The sequence below is a fragment of the Penicillium longicatenatum genome, assembly GCF_028827895.1.
Source record: "Penicillium longicatenatum strain IBT 33135 chromosome Unknown contig_4_segment0_segment0, whole genome shotgun sequence".
Classification (NCBI taxonomy): domain Eukaryota; kingdom Fungi; phylum Ascomycota; class Eurotiomycetes; order Eurotiales; family Aspergillaceae; genus Penicillium; species Penicillium longicatenatum.
In genome coordinates, this window is record NW_026643122.1 from 2,033,720 (window position 1) to 2,053,376 (window position 19,657).

The 19,657-nt window shown below is 48.3% G+C and overlaps 8 protein-coding genes across 8 annotated transcripts; 6 read left to right on the top strand and 2 right to left on the bottom strand.

Annotated features, from left to right (window-relative positions):
- Positions 1-973: 973 nt before the first annotated feature.
- Positions 974-3,167, top strand: N7484_007588 (guanine nucleotide exchange factor SEC2; the record flags this gene model as incomplete). Its single annotated transcript, XM_057117975.1, has 3 exons — positions 974-981; positions 1,041-1,665; positions 1,725-3,167. 3 exons carry the CDS (start codon positions 974-976, stop codon positions 3,165-3,167), a joined length of 2,076 nt encoding a protein of 691 aa, XP_056971010.1.
- Positions 3,168-5,512: 2,345 nt separating this feature from the next.
- On the top strand, positions 5,513-6,059 carry N7484_007589 (uncharacterized protein; the record flags this gene model as incomplete). Its single annotated transcript, XM_057117976.1, has 2 exons — positions 5,513-5,577; positions 5,624-6,059. 2 exons carry the CDS (start codon positions 5,513-5,515, stop codon positions 6,057-6,059), a joined length of 501 nt encoding a protein of 166 aa, XP_056971011.1.
- A 229-nt stretch (positions 6,060-6,288) lies between these two features.
- On the bottom strand, positions 6,289-7,352 carry N7484_007590 (uncharacterized protein; the record flags this gene model as incomplete). Its single annotated transcript, XM_057117977.1, has 4 exons — positions 6,289-6,419; positions 6,472-6,599; positions 6,650-6,935; positions 6,992-7,352. 4 exons carry the CDS (start codon positions 7,350-7,352, stop codon positions 6,289-6,291), a joined length of 906 nt encoding a protein of 301 aa, XP_056971012.1.
- A 284-nt stretch (positions 7,353-7,636) lies between these two features.
- Positions 7,637-8,720, top strand: N7484_007591 (zinc-binding alcohol dehydrogenase family protein; the record flags this gene model as incomplete). The annotated part of the gene is made up of 2 exons (XM_057117978.1): positions 7,637-8,154; positions 8,207-8,720. The coding sequence occupies 2 exons, from the start codon at positions 7,637-7,639 to the stop codon at positions 8,718-8,720; spliced, it is 1,032 nt and encodes a 343-aa protein (XP_056971013.1).
- Positions 8,721-10,016: 1,296 nt separating this feature from the next.
- On the top strand, positions 10,017-11,712 carry N7484_007592 (MFS transporter; the record flags this gene model as incomplete). The annotated part of the gene is made up of 5 exons (XM_057117979.1): positions 10,017-10,320; positions 10,370-10,699; positions 10,748-10,955; positions 11,015-11,376; positions 11,429-11,712. 5 exons carry the CDS (start codon positions 10,017-10,019, stop codon positions 11,710-11,712), a joined length of 1,488 nt encoding a protein of 495 aa, XP_056971014.1.
- A 739-nt stretch (positions 11,713-12,451) lies between these two features.
- On the top strand, positions 12,452-12,936 carry N7484_007593 (nuclear transport factor 2 family protein; the record flags this gene model as incomplete). The annotated part of the gene is made up of 2 exons (XM_057117980.1): positions 12,452-12,658; positions 12,712-12,936. 2 exons carry the CDS (start codon positions 12,452-12,454, stop codon positions 12,934-12,936), a joined length of 432 nt encoding a protein of 143 aa, XP_056971015.1.
- Positions 12,937-13,622: 686 nt separating this feature from the next.
- On the top strand, positions 13,623-17,184 carry N7484_007594 (uncharacterized protein; the record flags this gene model as incomplete). Its single annotated transcript, XM_057117981.1, has 8 exons — positions 13,623-13,731; positions 13,788-13,993; positions 14,044-14,191; positions 14,247-15,342; positions 15,392-15,656; positions 15,709-16,284; positions 16,357-16,972; positions 17,030-17,184. 8 exons carry the CDS (start codon positions 13,623-13,625, stop codon positions 17,182-17,184), a joined length of 3,171 nt encoding a protein of 1,056 aa, XP_056971016.1.
- Positions 17,185-17,581: 397 nt separating this feature from the next.
- N7484_007595 (SURP domain-containing protein) lies at positions 17,582-19,279 on the bottom strand (the record flags this gene model as incomplete). The annotated part of the gene is made up of 3 exons (XM_057117982.1): positions 17,582-19,011; positions 19,082-19,135; positions 19,192-19,279. The coding sequence occupies 3 exons, from the start codon at positions 19,277-19,279 to the stop codon at positions 17,582-17,584; spliced, it is 1,572 nt and encodes a 523-aa protein (XP_056971017.1).
- Positions 19,280-19,657: the final 378 nt, after the last annotated feature.

A 19,657-nucleotide genomic window follows, 5' to 3' on the forward strand; every position in this document is an offset into this window, starting at 1 on the left:
ATTTAAAGTCCGCGTGCATGATTATGGATATAGGACCCGTATGTATAGATGCATTTGTTTATTTTCCGTAATACGCTGTCTCTTGATAAAGATAATCAAGATAACAGTTCAGTTTAATCTAATACTAAACGCCACTGCAAAGCGTAATCGTTTAACCCGTAGACGAGATAAGAACGCGCTCCAGTGCTAGGGAGATTACGTGCTGCGCCCCCTCTCGTGTTTCGTGTACGGGGTAATTAGCGGGGGCAAACTTCAATGCAGTCTTTCCCTTCATCTTCAGTCTAAAAAATGAGATCCAAAATACCCGAGTGGAACTGTGCGCGATCGGCTGGCAGCATTCGGTTTAGTCGCGACAGACTATTTAGTATGGGAAAGTTTGTCAAGGACATAGTTCGATCGGAACCCACATGCGTTCGTGGGTATACTACCGATCCTCAACAGAAGCCAGGGGGAAACATAGGCACGGAGTCTCTGCATAGACGCATAGAGGACTCCGTACGGAGTACGTAGAGAGAAATGGCCAAGTGAAACACAAATGAAATAAATGAAATCGATTCGTCACGTTCATCTACATAGTCGATCACCTGCTTCCGGGTGTGATAGCCCAATGACTAAGCTAGGCGCATGTATTCGCCTCTTCGACCCTGATCACTTTTATCCTTTCTATCCACCAGGGAAAATTCTATCCCAATTCTTATTCTTCTCTCCTTTACTCTTCTTCATTGTCAGTCCTTTCACAGTCGAATATCTCCACCCGGGACCGCCATCTTCCGGTCCGCCCGAACTCCCGTTCGCTTGGATCATTTGCGGGGACCTCGAAATTCCAATTCTTTCCTGGTCCGTGTGAATGGCTCAGGCGCTTTATTGACCAGAGTGTTGCTTGGGTGCGAAATTTGGTGGTTTAATCGGTTGAGAGCGATCAAAATTCAGGCGCTCATCTCACATTCCTTCGACGCCGTTTACGTCACCCATCATGGCCGAGTAAGCCTTCAGTGGAGAGAGGACCAGGCGAATTGGATGATCGCTAACCGTTTTGGCAGCCTTATTGCCTTTCAGACATATCACCATAGTAATCTACTGCCACCGACGAGCTCGACCATGATTCCGCGTCACGCCCATAAGCGATCGTTGTCCTCGGAGTACCGAGGCCTTTCCCCCGACAAGACGGTCACCAAGGCCAAATCCACCACCGATCTCTCCGAAACCATTTCCAAAAATGGCTCCAACTCCCAATTGGCTAGATATGAAGAAGACAGTTTCAATACCTTGCAGGATCCTCGACTGGCTACCAAAGCGGAGGTTTCACCTTCGACGTCATCAACCCATCACCCCGACCTGAGCAACGAGGTTGCAGCGCTAAGTGTGAAACTGATTCAGGCGATCAACAATCAAACACTACTGGACGATAGCCTGGGTGCTACGCGCCAGGAGCTGGAACTAGCTCAGGGCAAGATCCAGGCTTTGGAGTTCCAGAATGAAAAATACCGACGCGACATTGACGAGAAGGTCTACATAAAAAAAAGTGATTCGGACCGTGAGATCATGCAATTGGGGGCTGCGCTTGCGGAGGAGAGAACGCAGCGCGAAATTGTCGAGAAAGGGAAGAAGACAATTGAGCAGGAGCTCGAGGCCCTTACCGCAGATCTTTTCCAGGAGGCCAACAAGGTGAGAATCTCCATTTCATTGCCTGCATTATGGTCCTGAGCTCAGACTGATTATCGTAGATGGTTGCTGCTGCCAAGATTGAACGGGAAGCGGTTGAAAAGAAGAACGAGCAATTGCGGTCCCAGATCAAAGACACCGAGCTGCTCCTCGCATCGCATCAGGACCAGCTGGCAGAACTCAAGTCGGTCATGCAAGGGATGCACATTTCGAAGGATGACGTTGATTCCCGCGCGTCCACGGCACCTTCATCTCCGGCGGGGCCCTACCAAATGCAGGGAGCCACGCAGGAACCCGAGCCGAACCATGCTGTTGCAACCCCGTGTAACCCCGAGGAACTCGTTCCTGGCCCCTCGTGTAATTTCCCCGAGATTCTTCGGGTGGTGTGCCGGACTGATCTGCAAGCCTATGATGACTTCCGAGAACTGCTCACGCTTTCCCGGAGCTCCAAGCCCCCTAGTCGCGCTGGCAGTGGTTCATATGCAGGCTTGAATGTGATGAGCTTAGCTGGCTTCGGCTCTGGTTCAGCCTCTGCGAACAACTCGCCCACAAAGGGAGTGACTAGCTCTCCTAGTAGTTTGGCGTCTCAGCTGGGGTCGCATATCCCTTTGAAAGACACCCGATTCTACAAGCGGGTCTTGATGGAAGATATTGAGCCTACTTTGCGGCTTGACTTGGCCCCAGGTATTTCATGGCTGACAAGACGTACGGTCATAAGTGGCATCTGTGAGGGAACTTTGGTGGTGGAGCCAATACCAACGACGACAAAGAAATATGAGTTCCCCTGCACTGTCTGTGGCGAACGCCGACCAGGACCCCAAAATGAAAGGACTCACCGGTTCCGAACTTCGGAGAGTGAGACAGCCCAGCGGTACTCATTGTGTATTCAGTGTTTGGAGCGAATTCGTTCCTGCTGTGAGTTCACTGGGTATTTGCGACTGATCCTTGATGGTCACCTCAAAGCTGGTGACAACGATGAGGAGAAGGACATCTGGGAAGAGACGATTCGGCTCAGAGAGCGAATGTTCTGGTCCCGGATCGCGGGTGGCATTGTTCCACTAGTCCGCCGGGCCGCTGAGCCTGAAGCTGACGTGGAAACCACAAAATCGAACGTGAATATCTCGGAAGAAACTCATGAGAATGGGCTTCTCCACCCAATAGACAATGCCACCGTTGAAACTAAACCATACGATATGTCTGGTTCGTTGGAGGGCACCCAGAGCCAGAGGAATTCTAGCATTTTTGCACCTTCTCTTCCGGACTTTGATATGGCCAAGCCGGGGACACCTGATCCTTACAGCTTGCAAAACGAGAGAATCGAAGATTGCACTTCTGATGTGCCCCAGAGGCGAGACTCTGTTGATTCAGACGTCAGTGTCTATGAAGAAGCCAATGCCAATACCCATGCCAATGCTGAGACCGAATACCCGGAGTCCGATGAAGCACAGACTCCGACGGTTCATGAAAAAGAAAGCGCTGAAGCTGCTGGCCAGAGCAGTCAATGAATCATAGTTGATTGATGCTAGCCATCAATATGAGCACTAACTGCTTGGCCAGTGCTACTTTCATGACCCATCCTGATGCATTTTCTTTGGTCCTCCTGCATTTGAGCATATTTTGGCAAGACACTGATAGACCCTACTTACCTTTCCACAGCAACGCTGCATACGCTTTTAATTACCTAGCCCGACCTACCACCTTCATCATCGTTGCATTTTCACACCCTTCGTCGATATCCCTTTGATTTGAGCAACTTGCTTCTCCCATGTATTATTATTACTACCCTATACCTATCATGTATTCATAATGTCTTGTTTCCCCTTTGTGCTGTGGACATTGATTGCTCACCCTGTCACTTGCATTGCATCATTGGAATGCGATATCCAATACAAGTGCCTTGTTTTCTGCCAGAGCGGAACAATTCCACTCGCAAATGATGGCTACCCCTGCTTCATCTATCTGTTTTTGTTGGCGTTTGGCTTTTATGTTGCTTGCCGCTGCATTCTCTGGGTTTGCATTGCAGTCCGCAGAGACTGGACGGTTGAAAATAGATGACATACAAAGATTGTTTAGGATCTAATACATACCGTACTATGCAACCTCCAGTGCTCAATCATGATTTCAGAAAACAAACAAAATACTAGATTAAAGATATACTGTATGTAGCTGCCATTCGGCTGGAAGGTATTGTGTGAGGGGGTCTGTCCGATAGGTATGACACGACATACAAGTCCACAAGGCGATTAGAGCCACAGTTCAACAAGTTTCAGCTCATTTAGACTTCAATTGCAAACCTTGGGAATGGCCACACGGGTTTTCCATTGTAGGTTGAATTTGGTAAGCATTCCGCTCATCAATATACATCATTTCAGTTCCTGGGCGATCATTGTCGCATATTAGCGAACGTCGGGTGGATAAGTGGGGCTGCGCATCAATATGTCGTATGTAGACTTAAAGCATCAACGGAGTCCATTCTACCTAAATATTCACAAATCCTGCAAGCCACATGGCTGTATATGGTTGGAAGGATCTCGGCATGTATGCAAGACCACACAGGGCGACCCGGGACAGAGTAACCGTGCGGACAACAGTTATTTGTTCTGGAGTTAATTGGATGGCGTTCAGACCTCTACCTTGTTAGAGAGCTTAAGCTTTTGTGGACTCCCAAGGTTGCAAGATCTCGTATTCTCAGGGCTTAAGTGGACCTTGCATACATTACAACGGAACCGCCCGAATAGTGGATTCCAGGCCCCTGAACCACGATCCATGGCAGAACGGAAGAGTGCTTACAGCGCGCTGGAGTATTGGACCGGATCTGCGAGGGAGCCTTATATCTTATTTCTAGAGCATAGCTCGTGCGGATCAACTGGAAGTATGAGTCTATACGGACTGTGCTACCATTCGACGGGATTGTGGCCTGACCTTTGCTCAATACGACCCGAAAACTTATTCCCCGGGACCCACCAGAACTGGGCGTAAGGAGAGCTCGTATGCGTGCAGGATCGAGACGCAGATCGTAAGCAATGGCGTGAAGGGTGAGATTGATGTTGGATCTAGGTTAAATGGGGGCTGAGATCCGTGCGTTTCATTGGCTCAATAGGAATGTTTGTGGTCTTACATACCAGGACCCGTTGGTAGATCCACTGGTGGAATCGTCGTGGTCATTCATGCCATTGGCAGTAGTTCCTTGGCGGTACTTTCCGTCAATAGGATGAGAAAGAGGATCTGTGTCGGCCGCCACCCAATCAGCAACGGGTTCTGTCATACCTCCGATGAAGCCTGTATTCGAGCCGCGGGTGGCGCCGGATGGCAGGCTCTACGACTTCTCTGGTTCAGTCACGTAGGAATGAAGAGGTAACTTGACGATCATCTACAATTTAGATTCGAATCGCGAAGGTTAAGTCCCACGTGCCTCTGCGGGAGCAGGTCTTGCGTAATGGCTCAGAGCTCGACAGGTACCCCCTGGTCCAAAATCCCCTGTAGCTATAAGGGACTATGTTCCACCAAGCTCTACCAAAATAATCACCGGCTTGGCATTTTCTCAGTCATTTCTTTGTAAAGTTTTCGACCGTTCCAGTCGCCATGCCGTCCCCATTATATCTACCCCGGAAAGAACCAGCCCCGAGGTACGATCGAACTTGCATTGAAGAAAACGTGGCCCCTAACTTTGTTCAGCTACCAATATTCCACATATCCTGAGATACTCGATTGTGATCTTCCAAGCCTACATAATCAATCGTCACACTACTCACAATCTCAATTCGATTTCTCAGCTGAGATGTATGGCATTCATGAAAATCTATTCAATGATGCAACAGCCACAGATATGGCAGATCAAAATATTTCCACAATGATTTACGATGAACTGGAAAGCCGGGCTTCTAGTAGCCCGGGACAGCTCATGCAGAATTCAAGGTACGTGGTAAAGAGATGGAGCACAATCAATTCTGACACGAATTAGCCCAGGAGAACTTGACCCTAGCGCCATGTTTCTTGATGATTCAACTTCTCAACCACAAGACTTCCTCCTGGAAGCATCTCTTTCAATGATGCAGTCCTTTCCAGAAACCATTCCTTTGACACAGGAAGAAACAAGTATAAACAGCCTGGAGGAGACACAGGCTATGTCGACTCTTGACGAGATCCCAATATGCTGGGACCACGACTGTAACGGAAAAGTGTTTTCAAGCTGGAGCAACTTAAGGCGGCACCAGCGTGAGCGTGCATCTCAGGCTCCCAAGTGCTATTGTCCCCGGTGCGGGGCACACTTTAGCCGTACCACAGCCCGAAACCAACACCTTGCCAATATGAGCTGCAAACGAATTCGACGCTATTCCAATGGGCGGGTGAGACCAAGTACACAAAAGATCCAAGAGACATATGGAACACAGTTATGAGAATTGCGAATCAATGATAGTCTCGGGGACAATTGTCGGGGGAAAAGTAATTTCACGATGTTTGCTATATATAGTGATGGCTGTGAAAAGGAAAAAAGAAAATACCGGAATGCAACTACCGCTTCAATAAGCATTACAAAGGAATTTCTCAGCAATTTGTTATCCAGTTCGTTGCACAGTGATTATGCCCAGACGTTGGATTTCGTAGATGCCCCTTGGCGGTACCACTTCAAGCGCGATGGCTGGCAGCAACCATAATTCTTTGCCACGTGCATGCAAGATCATCGGAGAAGTCATCCTTCTGCATGTCCATATATCCTCGAGGATCCTCATGTCTTGGCACAATGGCAACGCAGCGACCTGTTGCACAATGAGCATCAACCGTGTGACGGTATTAGGGTTTGGGGCCTACCGTTTAGTAGGGGGTCAGAGGCGAGGTGCATACTTGCTGCAGCCGCATCTGCAGTCTCTGCCCAGACCACTCCTTGACTTGACAGCCGATCTTGGTTCTCGGCAGGGATTGCGGGCGTCCGCACATACCTATTATAGATTAGCATGGAAGTGAGACGTTGACAGATCGTTTGTCTCACCATGGTGCAAGCAGGTTCACCCGAACGTCTTGCTTGTGGGCGGTCCTGCGCAGACTGGACATTATACCTCGAATGCCATGCTTCGATGCACAATAGATCGGTGTTCCTGGTTGATCGCAGTACCCAGCAATACTACTCATCAGGATGAGACAGCGATCATGTTTCTCCGGATTCGGTTGGCGCGTCAAATAGTGCAAAGCCAGCTTGCAGGTATAGATGCAGCCAACTAGATTAGTGTTCAGGACTTTCAAGGTGGGTTCAATCGGCTCGCCATCCTGTTCGCTATCTGTACAAGGCTGTCAGAATGGGATGACTAGCGTAGTTTACCAAAGCTCTACTGACCATCCCAATATAGCGAATCCCTTCCCGAAATGCCAGCGTTCGAGATGACGGTGTCTATGAGATGCGATGGCGATCGAATTAGCGCCGTTTGAAATAAATTGACTTGGTCAGCCCATTTCGTCACGTCAGTCTTCACAAAAGCCACACGGTCGCCCAGTTCGTCGGCGAGCTGTTGCCCACTCTCCTGCAGGTCGCCAATTGTGACGAAGGAAGCGCCAGCAGATATGAACGCCTTGACAATTTCTTTGCCAATCCCACTCGCCCCGCCTGTAATGACGACACTTTTCCCATTAATGGTGCTGACGTCGAAGCCCTCGCCAGCCTTCAATGTGTACTCTCCGGTATATTCGGGGACGGGCATGATTCAATTGAGGCCAGCGTTTAGAAACAAAAGCCAATGCTTTAGTCTCGAATGCTGATTCACTAAACTGGCAATTGCCTGGGAAAAAGTTGATAATGTATTTGTTGATTAAGGATTGCAGGATGACGGGATGCAGGATGCAGGATTACAGGATCGAAGATCTAGACAAATATTGGTGATCCTCATTTTCTCTTCACGACAGCTATATAAAAGAACATTCGAATCTATGAATTTATTTTGATAATGACCATTAAGCAAGATCTCTCACTTTCATGTCGCTCACTATGAAGGCCATCATCTACACCGAACCCAAGCAGACCCGTCTGGTCACCGACCGGCCTTTGCCTAAACTCCGCGAAAACACTGTAATTGTCAAAGTGGCAGCCGTGGCTTTGAATCCGACCGACTGGAAGCATGTTCACTTTGGGATGGCAAAAGAAGGATGCATCCTCGGTGTGGACTATGCAGGTACTGTTGAGCAAAGCAACTCCCCCGAATGGCAAAAGGGCGATCGTATCTGCGGATTCGTGCACGGAGGAAACTCCGTCAACCCCGACGATGGATCATTTGCCGAGTACATCGTTGCGCCTTTATCCACTGCCATGAGGATGCCCGAAGGTGTCTCGATGGAAGCTGCATCCACTCTCGGATGTGGCATCACCACCGTCGGACAAGGACTTTTCGAAGTTGGATATGGACTTGGTCTCAACACGCCTTCTGACCCAATTCAGAATGCGGAGCCACTCTTGATCTATGGAGGAAGTTCTGCGACTGGCTCATTGGGTATTCAGTTGGCCAAAGAGTAGGGTTCCTTCGTGCGATGATCTAATTCTATATGCTGACCACACATTCAGGGCCGGGTACTCTGTTCTCACCACCTGTTCTCCCAAGAACTTCGAAATGGTTCGTGCCCGCGGTGTAACGGAAGCCTTCGACTCGAACGATCCCGAGGTGGGCAAGAAGATCAACGCGTATACCAAGAACTCTCTGCGATTTGCGTGGGATTGTATTGGAACCGAAAGTGCGGCTCAGGCCTGCGCAGACGCGCTCACCACCAATCCCGGGGCACGATTTGGCACCATCCGGGGTCCTAAGCTTCCTCGGGACGACGTGAAGTATACGGCAACGATGGCCTATGTGGGTATTGGCGAAGACTTTGAAAAGGGCGGGAAATGGACCCGAGGCAACGGAGAACATGCCCGGTGGCAGTACAAGGTGTGGAAGATCGCCCACGATTTGCTTGCTGCGGGCAAGCTCCAGGTTCACCCGATTCGGATTGGTAATGGTGGACTGGAGGGTGTTTTGAATGGCCTGAAGGAACTCGAGGCAGGGACAGTCTCTGGAGAAAAGCTGGTTTATGTTTTTTGAATACGTCATATTTGAATATGTGTAAGAGAATATTAGTTAACTAGAATTATGAAATCCATTCGTAATATAACCAATATCTTTCTGAGATTTCAAAGAGAAGTGCTTTCTGCACCCCGATTTTGCTACATGTACCTTGATTATCCCCTGTAGCCACATGCTTTAGCTCTGTGTTATAGTATGTTCCTGCATGATTGTGCTACTAGAATGGCACGGACCTAAGTAATCTAATCAAACTTCCAATGGCCCTTGGGGCCACTGATCGTCTAAAAGCCCAACCTTAGAAAGCTTCGCCATTATTTTAGACCCACTGGGTACGTAGCTTACGCCCCACTCTCTCGGTCCAGGATTGAAGGATCAAACCATTTCAAAATTGCGGATCAAAATGCACAGAATATAGGAGATTGATCCTGAATTAAAAGATGCAGGATTGCAGGAGGAAGGATGGTGTTCGTCATTCTCTTTCATGGAGCCGGGGAGAATTCTTTCTCTAGAGATCAATGAGCTTTAGAGAGGATCAGATGCACCTAAGATAGAAGATAAGATTCCTGAAATCTAGCTTCAAACATATCAGTAGACCGCAAATTGCATATTTATAGCAACATTCGAAGCACCGGAATAGTTTCACGATTATTTGTACTCGCAAAAGGATTTGTCAAGTTCTGATGTCACTCTATGTCTACTTCTTTCCAATCTCGTACCGCACTTATATACAAAGATATGTGCAGCGCATCAATCGCAACCAGAGTCCACCAGCCCTGTAGAACCACGCCACGTTCATCAATCTGAAGCCCGTGGGGTCAAAACGCAAGGAGCAAGGATAGCTTCTTGGCGGGCCCAGACCTTTCTTGTAGTGATGCGTAAGTCCCGTTCTCGGGGTAGAAGACTTGGGACGGGAGATGTGTGACGAGCTGGTGACACTACATGAGACAGTCAGTTGGTTCTTTGTCGCCAACCGCAAGGGTTGGGATTGAGAAAATCACGTACACAAACGCCTATTCGCTAAAAGACGACAGCATGGCTCCAAAGGTGGGCATTCGGAAAGAACAATGCATTTGGGGTATAGACAAATTGCGAAACGTATAAATGGGCGATCATTAGGGGTCGTCAAAGCTGATAGGATATGGTGTCTCCACTTCGAGGTAATCTGGTTGGACAAAATGAAGGATCGCGGGATTGAGGATGGCAGGAACAGGAGTTTGGGAGTTTAGACCAAGTTGAAGGCTCGAAGAAGCAAAAAGGCAAACGGACGACTTTCCATGTTTCTTTGAATCTTATTCTTGGACGTGAGGTGCAAGAATGGAGAAACACGCTGCCACAGAATCATCGTCCAACCCGGATCTGGAGAAGAACGAGCCAGCATCTTCCACTGCCAACAGCGATGAGACTGACAGAAGTACCTTTCAAGTTCAGTTTGACGATGGCGAAAATCCTAAGGCATTCAGTCCCTACTATAAGGCTTTTCTGACCTGGGAAATGAGCATGTTGGCCTTTGTCGGTTCGCTAGGGTCATCTATAATGTCGCCAGCGCAGACCGATTTGAGCGAGTATCTCAATATCAGTAAAGAGCTTACGGTTTTAAGCTTGTCGCTTTTTGTTCTCGGTATGTGTTTGTGTGGGTTGGTATCGTTTCTCGTGTTAAATTTTCCTAGGATATGCCTTCGGTCCGTTGATTTGGGCCCCGATCAGCGAAGTCTACGGCCGGAGATGGTCCATGCTGCCGGCAGTATTTGCGCTAGGTATTCTCAGCATCGGAACTGCGGTCAGCCAGAATCCGGCTAGCGTGTTTATTACTCGGTTCATCGGCGGCGTTTTTGGGTCTGCGCCCATTAGCAATGTCTCTGCTGCTCTGGGAGATATCTACGACCCTCGTACTAGAGGCGTACCGATGTCATTTTATGCACTTTGTGTTATTGGTGGACCGGCTCTCGCGCCTTTGGTTGGTGCTTCTCTGACAGTGAATCCGCATCTCGGATGGCGATGTATGTGACCGAGGAACATAGACCAATTCGATGCTGATATAGACATAGGGACCGAGTACATGGAAGCCATCATCGTTTACGTGGTTTTCATGATCACTGTCCTCTTTCTGCCTGAGACCTATGCGCCAGTCCTTCTGCGGAAAAAGGCCCAGAAGATGCGCAAAGAAACTGGAGATCAGAGATATTGGCACCCGTCGGAAGGAATGAAAGTTGATTTGAGAAACATCGCCACAAAACAACTCAGTCGGCCATTGAGGTACATGTCTTGAGCTCTTCAGAAGGAAATAACTGATCCATGAACTAAATGTCATCTAGGATGTTCTTCACTGAGCCAATGGTTTTTACGATTGCTCTTTATGCGTCGTTCATCTACGGACTACTTTTCCTGACTCTGGAAGTCTTCCCAATTATTTTCCAGGAGAATCGCCATTTCACCTTGGTAATCTCGACTCTTCCGATCCTGGGCCTTTTGGTCGGCGTTATCTGCGCCTTGTTCGTGAATCTCGCAAATCAGCCTCTATATACGCGTGCTGTGGAGAGAAACAATGGGAAAGCAGTCCCGGAAGCTCGCCTTCCACCAATGATCATTGGGGGATGTCTTTTTTCGAGTGGCTTGTTTTGGTTTGGATGGACTGCAGATCCCGAGATCCCATGGGTGGCTCCCACGGTGGCAGCTGGTATGTTTTACCCACACTGAACTCAAACTTTGGGCTCTGCTAAACTGCGTAGGATTCATTGGCGCGGGTTTCAATATAGTTTTCCAACAGTGCCTAAATTTCTTGGTTGACACGTATGGAACGTACGCTGCAAGTGCCGTTGCGGCGAATAATCTGCTACGGTGCCTCATGGCTTTCGGACTCCCTTTGGTGGCAAGGCCTATGTTTCTGAATCTAGGGGTGGGACCGGCAGCGAGCCTCCTGGGTGGAATATCTTGTCTTGCATTGCCCGTACCGTTTCTTTTCATGAAGTATAGTGAGCGTCTCCGTGCAAGGTCGAAATTTGTGGAGAATTAGGTGGTTAGACGACAAAGACAAAGACTTAATCACATTGAGTATATTAAGAGAAGATTTGGTGATGACAATCATGAGCTGTGGATGAGGTCGCACTTTCCGGGGATCACATCTGAGTCACGATATCTCCAAATAAGGAAGGCGCGGTTTTCGAGTCCAAACCCCTCTTGTTTGAAATTCCAACCTTCTCTTCTTTTGATTCTGGGCCTTTAAAACCAGACATAATGAAAAGAACGAATATATACACATTGCTCAGAGTATCAATTAGACATGCAAATAAACTCATACAAAATGCAATGTTCACGGAGACTATGCCTATGAATAAAGTCTGTGTGTTTGAATTATATCATTTCTCCAGCCAATCAAGCTTTATATGTGATATTATACAGTCCTAATGTGTCGCTTACTCAATGTAAAGTCCAAGAGCCTGTGTCTGTAATCATCGCAAGGAATAATAGTATGACAAAAAGAATCTTCTGAATAATAGATTACTAAAGATAGCCATATATCAATGAATGGTGGAGAATCAGTCCTGCAGGCTCGGATAGGAATGATGGATTGCAGGATCGAACACGTCAAACTTAGCATATGGGAATGGAGGACTTGGTCCTCTATTTGTCAGATATCAACATGATGTGAGGCAGAGGCTGAACAACGGCTATATAATAAGCTCAGAATCTCATGAACCAGGAACCAACCAAGATCACAGCCCCAATACGATTCTTCTCACTCCAATTCCAACATGCCTTCTGTCGCCGAGAACCAAATCGCCACCACCAAGGACTTGTTCCAGGGTTACAACGAATACAACGCCGATGCTGTGCTCCGCACTCGCGCCGATAACTGCATTCACGTCATCCTCCCAACCACCCTAAACCGTCCGTCCAAAAACAATGAAGAGTACCGCGAGTTCTTCGGTCCCCTGCAGAAGATTATGCACAAATTCCAGGTAACATTAGTACTTCTCCTGTCCGTTCCTGATCATGTACTCACTAGAGATAGACTACCATTCACAAGATTGTGAACGATCCCGAGAACCACTCCGCCGCTGTCCACGCCTCTGGCATTGGCGAGTCCCCCGTTGCCGAGTACAAAAACGAGTACGCCTTCTTCTTGGAGTTTAATGAGACCGGTGAAAAGATCACTCGTATCGAGGAGTTTGTGGATGCCGAATTCAGCAAGAGCTTCCTGGCCAAGGTGAAGGAGTACCAGGCTAAGCAAAAGTAAAGGGCACATGCACTTAGTACTTAGGGATCTGATATGTCAAGATACATGAGATCATTATGAAAATATATGAGAATTTCTCTAGCAAAGATGTCAAAAAGGTGTAATACTTGTATAACCCTAACGGCACCACCCAAGCCTGATTCGCCGATCCAAGCCAGACCTGGTCTGCTTCCGAGTAAGCTAATCTTGGAAAAATTGGCGCTTATAAGTTCCCGTACCCATAGTCTTGCATATTATCTTCTACCGGTTGATTTCACTTTTCATTTCTGGCAGTAGTTGGAAGGACAGTGAATATACTTCAGAAATATACCCCATGAGATCTTGGCAAGTTGGTGGCGGTGGAGCGTCTACGAGTGACAGTGCCCACGCTTGCGCCTTAAGACTTGGCTTCGTATCTACCGTCAAGGTAGCCTGGGGACTAGCTCATTTGTTCTACCGTTGGTCTTAGCTTGGCCTAGCATGCCAGCCACAGTCGGCCGTAGCTGCGCCCGACCACGGTTGATGCAGATCCAGGATTGCAGGAGCACTGTCAGACTTAGGAATGCAGGATTTAAGGCAAAATCCAGGCTGTGCCTATCCCACCTAGCCCGAACAATGAGCAATATAGCCATGATGCGGTGTTCTTAAGGAGCAGTCTGCCTGGGCAACCTTGAGTTGTAATTACACATGAAAACCACTCTAAAATCATGACTTCAACTACGGTGCTTACCTATGGTGAGCTCTTTGCTCTCAAAACTTCCGGGACGAAATATGTGGAGCATACAGTCACGGAGGTTCTGTCAGAGTCTGAAGATGGTTCGATTTCCCTGGCCCGCACCCACACTAAGTTTCAGCAACTCACAAATCCACAGGAAGCTCCGAATGCTCGACCATCGCAGACCACCTCGCCGATAAGGTGATGGATGTTATGGAGTCCTACTTCTGGCGGGCCGAGGATGACGCAGGTCGTGGACACTCGTACTGGCCGGGACGGGAGCGCTTCAAGGGACATGCTTTGCATTGGATTGAACAGAATGAGCCAGTCCGTATGGCTTTGCCTGCATTTCCTTTCAAATCGGTGAGGTAGCAGCTTGAGATGCAAATTAGTCGGTTACTGATTCCTTCTAGACGAACCTAGACAAGGTTCTTGGCGCACTGCCCGATTATGCTGAATATCTCGGTCTTGCCCGAATGAATCAAATATGTCTGGATGTGCAAGAGGTGTACAGTCCAGGGGCTGAGATTGCCATTGCCACCGATGGCGTGGTATTCAATGGTGATTGAGGCCTATGGATTCCCATTTTGATCTCCGTTGCTAACATTGTCTCCAGACCTCCTCATGATTAGCGATGAAGATGTGTGGAACTATGGTCAAGCCATTCGAAAAATGGTCAAGGACCATCATTTTGATCGAAACCTGAAAGTTTTTCATGCGATGCAGATCCTAGGAATGATCGACCCGTCAACAACAAGCACCGATCTCACCGAAGAGGTATTCTACCAAACTATCGATTCTTCCCGCGACATGATCAAGGACCGATACTGTCAACCACTGGAGGTGACAAAAAAGCTTGTTGACGAAGACATCGATTCACGTCTAACTTATAATGGAATGAAGACCTTTGTCAAAATTGACTTGAAGAATACCTCTGTTTCCAGGAATGCAGCAAGTAAAAAGGACTACCTCGAAGAGATGTCCACCTTGGCTCTCATTATGATGGGTCGTTCCGAAGGCTTTGGGCATCTCATCCGTGCCGCGATGCCACACCATATTAGGCTTTCTATTCATCCTTCATACGGGACAGCAAAGTTATCTATCTGTCTTGTACCGCAGCTGCCAGGTTTCACTGCCCGGGCACCTTGGATGAGCTGTATTGCTACCGACACAGATGGAGCACACCAAACAGCCCATGCTAAGGATGTTCGAATCACCCATAAACTAATCTATGAGAATGGAATGCCGTGGAAGTATGTTGAGCGAGAAACTCTTCCATTACCAGAGAACATCTTGTCGCGAAACGCAATGTTTGAGGATCTATGGCAACGGCATTTGAAGACTTTAGAGAGCAAGCCTCGCGAAGAAATCAAAATCATCATTGATATTGGTAACGGGTCGGCTTTGATTACAACAGCAACTTCTTGGGAGTCGACTCCTTCGACATTGCTACCGCATCTTGCAGAGGAGACTCGCGACAAGGTTTTAATTGCAAAGGTAAATCACGAACAGTATTGGGATCTAACTCGAGCGCTGGAAAAAGATTGCACTATTGAATTTTTAACATTCGACCACCCAAAGGCCCAGCAAGCGTTTTGGCGATCATCTGCTAGCTGTTTAGCTGAACTTTGTGAGCAAGAATACCAGTGTATTCTGGCCGACTGTACAACTACCAACCAGGGACTTTTTTGCGACATGAGATTTCCTGCTGAGTATGAATGACCAAGGCCCTTCTAAGAGATACAAGCTAATGCTACATAGACGCGCTATAACCGAGGCTGATCGGGAGTTGTTGAACAAGAGAGTGGTGCAGCTGTCGCAAACGTCCCGAGGCTTTGACCGCTTGGAGGTTTCGAAAGAGACTCTAGAGAAGATGTTTTCCTTCAACAAATATAAAATGCATACTATAAGCAGTATGGCCGAGGGACAGATGGCTACAATTTATCGCGGCGGAACTTTCGTGGACATCTCTGATGGCCCACATATCCCAAATACCACAATGATCAAGGCTTTCAAAGTGTTCAAGGTAAAAGCCGGTGAGACTCACTTCATTAACATTAAGCTTACTTCAATAAAAGGGTTCATCGGCATATTTCCTGGGTGATCAAACTCAAGATTCACTCCAGCGCATACGGGCCATCGCATTCCCAGAAAAGCAACTCATGCAAGAGCACCTCAAAGGCTTAGCGCAGGCACAAAGCGAGAGCCATATCAGAATTGGACAGGAACAGGGTCTTTTTACATCTCACGAGCTCTCCCCCGGATCTCCATTCCTTCTTCCGCGAGGTACGCGGATCTTCAATGCGTTGCAGAAGCTTCTGAGAAAGGAATACCACCAGCGAGGATATAGCGAGGTTCAAACACCTAACATGTATAATTCCTGTCTTTGGAAGACATCTGGTCATTGGGCTCACTATAAAGAGGACATGTTCCGCTTCAATCTTGGGAAAAAGGAGTGGGCGCTTAAACCAATGAATTGCCCTGGTCACTACCTGCTATATACGCAGCAGCCCAGGAGTCACCGTGATCTGCCCATCCGGTATGCTGATTTTGGCGTTTTGCACCGCAATGAAGCATCAGGCGCTCTTCACGGTTTAACACGTGTGCGGAAGTTCCAGCAAGATGATGCGCATATTATCTGCCGGTCAGACCAGGTCAGCAAGCTAATTTCAGTCCTCTCGCAAGACAAACGCAAGCACTGACACGTTGCTAATAACTTCAAATAGATTGTCTCTGAGATTGAGGGCATCTTCGATCTTCTCAAATCAGTGTACGCCCTTTTCGGCTTCACGTTCAAATTGACTCTCTCAACCCGGCCCGCGAAATTTCTCGGGGACATTGAAACCTGGAATGAAGCTGAAGATCAACTCCGCGAAGCTTTAACCCGGTTCAATGGCAATGAATGGACCGTGAACCCCGGTGATGGGGCATTCTATGGCCCCAAGATCGATATCACAATTGCCGACGCTCTCAAAAGAGAACTGCAGTGTGGCACTGTCCAATTGGACTACCAGGCTCCAATAAACTTCAACATGAAATACACCACCGAAGAAACGGGCGAGAAGAGAACTGCCCGGCCAGTCGTCATTCATCGCGCGATTATTGGAAGTTTCGAGCGGTTCTTGGGTATTCTTATTGAGCATTTTGCTGGCAAGTGGCCATTCTGGATAAGTCCGCGACAGGTGCTTATTGTACCTGTTTCAAGTGCGCAGAATGCGTATGCAGAGGAATTGAAGCGGGTTTTGACGGTTGATAAGCTACATGTCGATGTTGATCTGAGGGATTCGACGTTGAATAAGAAGATCCGCACTGGCCAGCAGGAGAAATACAACTTCATTTTTGGTAGGTTTGACTATCATCGAGTTCAGTGATCAATAGAGCCATGCTAACTCTACACAGTTGTCGGCTTTGAGGAACAGAGGACTCGGACTGTTAATGTTCGTAACCGTGATAATCCCGAATCTCAGGCACGGGGTGCGCCGATTGCCTTTGACGAGGTACGCACCCAGTTGAAAGCTTTGAGGAAGGAGCGAAGGCTTGAAAATGTACTCTGAACTCATGTATTTTTGCTCATATGCTCGGGTTGTGAATATGAAATCTTGGTATCAGAATGGAAAGCATCAATGAGAAGGACTTGTGGGTTTCATTTGTCGTGATTAGGAGTTATCTGGATGTGACATAGAAGCATTGAAGATTGAATGAACTTGCAAAAGTCGAAAGCATTACCCTCCAGTGTGCAATTGAGTAGATATGAACATTCAGTTGAACTCGTCAAGGGATATTTTAATTGCGTTAGAAATGATAAGGCTATTATACAAAAACAAGCACATCATCCAATATCCCTTCCCAATCGGCCTGAAATGAGAACACGCCCTGAAACTCCAGATGCAAAGGAATAGATAGAAGCAAAAGGGAATACTTTGGTCAGCCTTTATCGGATCAAACGTGAAATCATTGCCGGGCCCGTTGATGAATGTGTCGGATCTGGTCTTCGATGTTCATACTCTGGGGGTTATGCACACCCGGGGGACCAATCGGCGCGGGAGGTGCAGAGGCGCCAGGAGGGAGCGGGCCATCTGTCAGGCCACCAAGAGCCATGCGCTTGCGACGAGCCTCTTCCTCGGTGTCCATACCAGGTGCAAGGGAAGAATCAAATACATCACTGCGTTGGCTGGCCAGACGCTTCAGGTTGTTGACCACATCAGCTGTAGAAAGATTGGTTGTGGCACTGCGCGCTTCTTGCTTGGCGCGCTGTTCCTTCCAGCGTGGGTCAAGAAGCTCGATACGAACGTGCTCATCCAACTCTGCAACGGGGATTTGCTGGTGACAATTCGGGCAGATTGCCGTGGCACCTTGCTGGCGACGGGCCTGGGCACGTGGGACGTAGTCCTGGCGAATGCGCATCGGGGGTTGGCCCGGGACAGGCGGAGTGGAGGTCTCAGGTCGAGCTTGCTGCGCTTGAATCGGTAATGCACGCGGGTACTGTGCATTGTAGTCCGCAGCGGGCTGTGGGTATGGGGCTTGGAATTGTGCTGGGTATGGGGAAGCGGAAGGTTGGGGTGCGAAAACCGGTTGGGGTTGGGCCGGAGAAGCGTTATAATAGGTGGGAGCATCGAGATCAGTGGGCATAGCCTCTTCGATACGCAGCGGGTTGAGAGACATGGCGGCTTTCTGCTCCAGGGAAGCGGACTGCAGGTCATTAAGCGATGTTGGGGGAGGCAGATCATCCTGCTCGTCGCTTTCGGTAAACACAACCGTCTCCACGACCACAAAGTCGTGCCAGTCGATCTGTGCATATTCAATTCGCTCTTGTTCCTCTAATTCCTCCTTTTCTTGTTTCTGTAGCTCCTGGTGCTTCACCCAGTCGGCGCGCTGCTTGGCGCGCTCCAAAACATGATACTTATTCTTCACACTGTTCTCCAATTCGGCGATGCGCTTCTGCTCTGTGCTTGCCTCGTCTATGCCTTCTGATCGCAGCAAAATGGTGTATTGATCGACTAGCCGGGTGAAGAATTGGTGGAGACTATTGAAGGGTCGTAGGAATTCAAACTGAGGGTTGCGGGCCTCCCGTTGCGAAAGTGCGGTCAGCCAGGACTTGCCTCGTTTGGCGACGAAGAGTGCAGTGAGTTTGACGACCTCAAGATCCTGCGCATGGCTGATTGGCATGCGCGCAGAGAAATGAAACGCAGGTGGCTCTGGTGGGCCTTGGGGCTTTTCAGGTTCGGCGGCAGGAGTAGCCTCGCCCGCTCGTCCCGCAGCAATTGATGTTCCCCGGCCATCCTTGATCTCGGTTAGGCGCCATTGATAGAAAGGCGCGTAAGCATCGCCAGCGTTGAGGAAGGAGAATTTCGGGTTGTTCTTTTCCTTATCACGGACACGGTCTAGATGAAGATGGGCAGAAGTCAGTATGAGGCCATTATTCACGGCGGGAATGTTCTTGAGGAGACATACCCTCAAAGACTGGTCCATTCCGAGCAACGTAACCGGCGGTCTTCTCGACGATAGCTGTGTTCCGAGATTAGCTGTTTTCTTGTCGCGTGAAGTGAGAAGCTGAGACTTACCTTGAATATCCTTAGGAGGACGTACCAAGCCCTCAGGAGGCTTGTTCATATCCTCCGGCAAAGGAGTATTTCCATTCGAGGAGTCCATGGCGACGACGATGGGAAGAAGTGATAGGACCGGGGAGTTCTTTTTGGCCTCATGGAAGTTGCTGACTACTCTCAACCTGCCTCCAGCCACGCAAACCTTAAGTGTCAGGTGTGAAATGTGGCGGTGCTGGTTCCGATGGATTATGTAAATGTTTCTTTGTTTGTCTGCATTTGCACCTGACTCCGCATTCATCGAAATTCATTATGTACATATTGTGTTGTATATTCACTCAGAATCTTCAATCTAAATTGAAATATATAGACTAAAATGAATTGAACCCAAGTATCGTATTTGTCATCGTTCAACTCAAAGGTAGCACAATATAACAAGCAGTCTCATAGTACTCCTCGGCGCTAACTAGAGGCTGAAGTTTAAGGG